At 42.2% G+C, this 5,279-nt stretch overlaps 1 protein-coding gene across 1 annotated transcript; it reads left to right on the forward strand.

Annotated features, from left to right (window-relative positions):
* Window positions 1-4,527: 4,527 nt before the first annotated feature.
* On the forward strand, window positions 4,528-5,019 carry LOC138930890 (histone H2B-like). Its single transcript, XM_070291277.1, has one exon. The coding sequence runs from the start codon at window positions 4,528-4,530 to the stop codon at window positions 5,017-5,019; it is 492 nt and encodes a 163-aa protein (XP_070147378.1).
* The last annotated feature ends 260 nt before the right edge of the window (window positions 5,020-5,279 follow it).

Below are 5,279 nucleotides of genomic sequence, written 5' to 3' on the forward strand. Positions count from 1 at the left end.
CACAATAGCAAATAATTACAACTGTAGGTGTAAAAAATACTTTGTAACAATTGAGAATGACAGACTATCTTCTCCCTCAAAGAGGGAAGAAGAAATAAAATACTAAAATGAAATTACTGAACATTCACAGAATTGTGACAATGACTGTGGTGGGGCCACCTTGTTTCTCGTAAGTGGTCACCAGTGTTCTCTTAATAAGATGGAAGAGGCAGGAGATATGCCCACAATTAGTTCAAAATGCAGATCTCCTATGGGTTGATTTTGTGCCTCTAAAATTAATGTATCTATGCCATAAACACTCATATTCATATGTGATCATATTTGGAGATAGAGTATTTACCAAGTAATCAAGTTAAAATATGTTCATTCAGTTCAGTTCAGTCACTCAGTTGTGTCCGACTCTTTGCTACTCCATGAATCGCAGCACGCCAGGCCTCCCTGTCCATCACCAACTCCCAGAATTCACTCAGACTCATGTCCATCGAGTCCGTGATGCCATCCAGCCATCTCATCCTCTGTCGTCCCCCTTTCCTCCTGCCCCCAATCCCTCCCAGCATCAAAGTCCTTTCCAATGAGTCAACTCTTCGCATGAGGTGGCCGAAGTACTGGAGTTTCAGCTTTAGCATCACTCCTTCCAAAGAAATCCCAGGGTTGATCTCCTTCAGAATGGACTGGTTGGATCTCCTTGCAGTCCAAGGGACTCTCGAGAGTCTTCTCTAACACCACAGTTCAAAAGCATCAATTCTTCGGCACTCAGCCTTCTTCACAGTCCAACTTTCACATCCATACATGACTACTGGAAAAACCGAGTAGGTCTTAATCCAAATGAGTTATATCTATATAAAAAGGGAAGAGCCTCTTGATGAAAGTGACAGAGGAGAGTGAAAAAGTTGGCTCAAAGCTCAACATTCAGAAAACTAAGATCATGGCATCCGGTCCCATCACTTCATGGCAAATAGGTGGGGAAACAGTGGCTGACTTTATTTTTCTGGGCTCCAAAATCACTGCAGATGGTGATTATAGTAATTAAATTAAAAGACGCTTGCTCCTTGGAAGGAAAGTTATGACCAACTTAGCAGATTAAAAAGAAGAGACATTACTTTGCCAACAAATGTCTGTCTAGTCAAGGCTATGGTTTTTCCAGTAGTCACGTATGGATGTGAGAGTTGGACTATCAAAAAAGCTGAGTGCCAAAGAATTGATGCTTTTGAACTGTGGTTTTGGAGAAGACTCTTGAGAGTCCCTTGGACTGCAAGGAGATCCAACGACTCCGTTCTAAAGGAGATCAGTCCTGGGTGTTCACTGGAGGGACTGATGTTGAAGGTGAAACTCCAATACTTTGGCCACCTGATGCAGAGAGCTGACTCTTTTGAAAAGACCCTGATGCTAGGAAAGATTAAGAGCAGGAAGAGAAGGGGACGACAGAGGATGAGATGGTTGGATGGCATCATTGACACAATGGACATGGGTTTGGGTGGACTCCGGAAGTTGATGATGGACAGGGAGGCCTGGTGTGCTGTGGTTCATGGGGTTGCAAAGAGTCAGACACGACTGAGTGACTGCAATGAACTGAACTGAACTGAAAAAGGGAAAATAAGACATAGATAACATACATATCGGGAAGAAAATTTGGAGAATTATAGGGAGATTTCAGCTATTTACAAGCCAAGGAAAGTGGCCATGAATGGAGGCCCCTTATGCATTCACACCTTGCATAAGATCCAACTCAGATGAAACTTTGATTTGGACTTAAAGGTTCCACAAGTATGAGACAATAAATGAATGTGTTTAATTGACCCAATCACTAGCATTTTGTACAGGAGCTCTAGAATACTTGAAAGTGTTGAAACTATTAGTCGCTCAGTCGTGTCCGACTCTTTATGACTCCATAGACTGTAGCCTGTCTCACTCTTCTGTCCATGGAATTTTCCAGGCAAGAACACTGGAGTTCCCACTCCATTTCCTGCTCTAGGGGATCTTCTGGACCCAGGGATTGAGTCTCCTGCATTGCAAGTGGATTCTTTACTATTTGGCCATTTTCTAATACTTATATAATATTTAAATGATCTTAATTAGTTTTATAAAATGAACAATAAAAGAGATAAATAATCATACTTCTTACACTACTGTCACCAGACCCGAACACCCCAGAAAGACCATTATTGCTTTAGTCAGGATAACCTCGCTGTAGTGTGGCTCAGTGACTGTGGCTACCAGTTTGAGTCCCTTCTTGGCTGACATGGAGTCAACATGAACTTTTTAGCTTCTCTGACTGAATGCCCTCACCATCCCTATGATGTTAAGCTGAAAATCATGAAGGTTTGCCACTTCAAAAACAAGAGAATAAGGGCTGGAAAAGAATGACATTAGATCATCTGAATGAGTTAGGGTAGAAACTTCTGATTCTAGGCAGTGTGAAATAAGTTTTTTCCCTGAATTTTTTGTTGCACTTAAATTCTATGCTGTGTTGGGGTCCTCTTTATAAGTGAATCCAGAAACAATGGTAATGTTGAAAAGGTTTCTGAATGAGGTATGCCTATCCTATCAACACCATCATCCATGAGTTGAGACTTGCAATTGTTAACTCAGCTGTGAAGCCATTTCCCTTATTTTGCCTTCACAGTGAACCACAACATTGCACAGTAATTGCTCATTAGGCTCTCTTATTTCCTCAATCATCAACTGAAGTGAATAATTACTAGTGTTACTCCCCCTTCCAGTCTTCAACATCAGACTGCTTTTCCCTTCTCCATCCTAGATCTCCTCTGTATCAGAGACCTTTGAGGTCCCAGTTATCTCTTTAAAACCCAATTGTTTTGTATTTTTAATTTTTTTTATAACTGATATGTTCACTTAATTTCTGAATTTACAAATGTGAAAGAAACACAGCTCATTAAAATATCTAAAGGTTTTTGTTTCTTAAAATGACTTCCTACATAATATATGTATTATATTTAGGTCTTTAGTCCATTTTGAGTTTATTTTTGTATATGCTGCTAGAGAATGTTCTAATTCTACTTTATTGCATGTAGCTATCCAATTATCCCAGCATCACTTATTGAAGAAACTGTCTTCTCTCCACTGTATATTCTTGTCTTTTTTATTATAGATTAATTGACCATAAGCACATACGTTTATTTCTGGGCTCTCTCTTCTGTTCCACATGTCTGTTTTTGTGCCAATACTATACTGATTGGATTAATGTAGCTTTCTGATAGAGTTCAAAGTCAGGGAACCTGATTCCTCCAGTTCTGATCTTCTTCCTTAAGATGGTTTTGGCGATTCATGGTCTTTCATCTTTGCATACAAAATTTAAAATGGTCTGTTTTAGTTCTGTAGAAAATGCCCTGGTATTTTCATAGCAATTGCACTGAGTATGTGGATTGCCTTGGATAGCATGTTTATTTTAACAATATCAATTCTTCCAATCCATAAACAAGGTAAACTTTTCCCTCTGTTTGTATCTTCACTTTCTTTGATCAGGGTCTTATTTTTTCTAAGTACAGGTCTTTCACCACCTTAGGTATGTTTATTTCTAGGTGTTTTATTTCTCTCTTTTTGTATTCATTTTCTCTCACCCTGGTGGCTTCTCAGCAATAAGAGTGATCATTTTTTGAGAAATAACCACTATAAACCATTAATCAATTCCAGTATGTGTGGTATTTGGGGGACCTAAATAATGTTTAAGAAAACAATTTATAATTTGAAAAATGTTACATATTTTTAGTGTGTAAGTGTAAAGTATTCCTATTTCTGTTTGTGTTCTGTATTTGGAGAATGGGATTTTGTCATTCTTTTCATACTGATCATTGGTTTTGGTAAATTCTGGAGATAATAGCTGTTCATTTAACTCCTATGATTTTCAGGAGCACTCTGCTGAGGAAGCCAGGACATTCTGCTCATGCCACTGTAGGTCAATCAGAAGATTCTGTGTTGAAGTAAAATGTCCACCAAGTGACCTGAGTCTGAAAGATGTGACCTGATGCCTGAAAGAGCTGGAGTTATGGAGGTCTGTCATATTCTCTCAGGAAGCTCTAACTGATTAATTCATTTTTCATCTTAAGTGACTTTCACTGAGTTTGGCTGAAAGTGAAAGTGCAGTCGCTCCGTGGTGCCCGACTCTTTGTGACCCCATGGACACCAGGCTCCTCCGTCCATGGTATTTTCCAGGCAAGAATACTTGAGTGGGTTGCTATTTCCTTCTCCATGGAATCTTCCCGACCCAGGGATCGAACCCACGTCTCCCACATTGTAGACAGACACTTTACAGTCAGAGCCACCAGGGGAGTTTGGCTGACTAGGGGTTAAATGTGGGGGAGGGGCGCAGCAGGAAACGGGGGGGGGGGGGGGTGCGATGTCTGGTGTCATGTGACATGGGCTGCCATAGTAACAGGCCTCCCTGCCTTGCATCCAATCAGATATGGACAGTGTCTGTGACGTCAGGAAAGCAGGGCCTATAAATTCGGCCAACGGCCTTCAACGCCCTCACTCTTCTTCCAGCTGAGCTGGGGGAGTGGTGGCGCTGCCATGTCTGAACCAACCCCTGACACCTCGGAGGAAGACGTGATCCCCAAAGAAATGGGCACCTCTGAAATTGAGCCCTCTGATACGGAGATGGCGGAAGCAGGGCCCTCCAATCCAGACCCGTGTGATGCGGAACCAAAAAAGGCAAAGCGGAAGACAGCTAAGGGCCGCCGTTGCAGTTGCCGTCGCCGCCGTCGCCGCTGCCATCAGGGCAACTTCTCAAGCTTTGCTACCTATTTCCCTAGGGTGCTGAAGCAAGTACATACAGGCCTGAGTCTTTCCCGTGAGTCCGTGAACGTCCTGGACTCATTCGTGAAAGATATGTTCGAGCGGATTGCCGAAGAGGCCGGGCGCCTGGCCCACTGCAGCAGGCGCTGCACCATCATGACCGAAGACATCCAGACAGCCGTGCGTCTTCTGTTGCCTGGGGAGCTTGGCAAGTACGCCGTGTCCGAGGCCAGCAAGGCGGTTGCCAGATACCGCACCAGCAGATGAACTGCCTCAGGACTCTGACCATCGCAAACCAGACTTAAGGGGTCTCCCCTTAGGCCCTGCATTTAATCTTTAAATCATTTCTACCCCAAAGAAAACATTAAAAACCTCATTAACTGCTGCAATATGTGTCCGTTGTGTCGTTTGTTCAATGGAAAATCGTGTACTTTTTTCTTAACGTATTGCAACTCGTCACTTTCCTAAATGGTTATTTCTATTCGTGGTTTCTCGGTGACTTTAGGGATTTTTATGGTCAAAATTCT

This window comes from Ovis canadensis, chromosome X (assembly GCF_042477335.2).
Source record: "Ovis canadensis isolate MfBH-ARS-UI-01 breed Bighorn chromosome X, ARS-UI_OviCan_v2, whole genome shotgun sequence".
NCBI lineage: Eukaryota > Metazoa > Chordata > Mammalia > Artiodactyla > Bovidae > Ovis > Ovis canadensis.

What these genes read in the sequence shown, in the direction of transcription:
- LOC138930890 (XM_070291277.1), top strand. Translation starts at nt 4,528, where the DNA reads ATGTCTGAACCAACCCCTGACACCTCGGAGGAAGACGTGATCCCCAAA.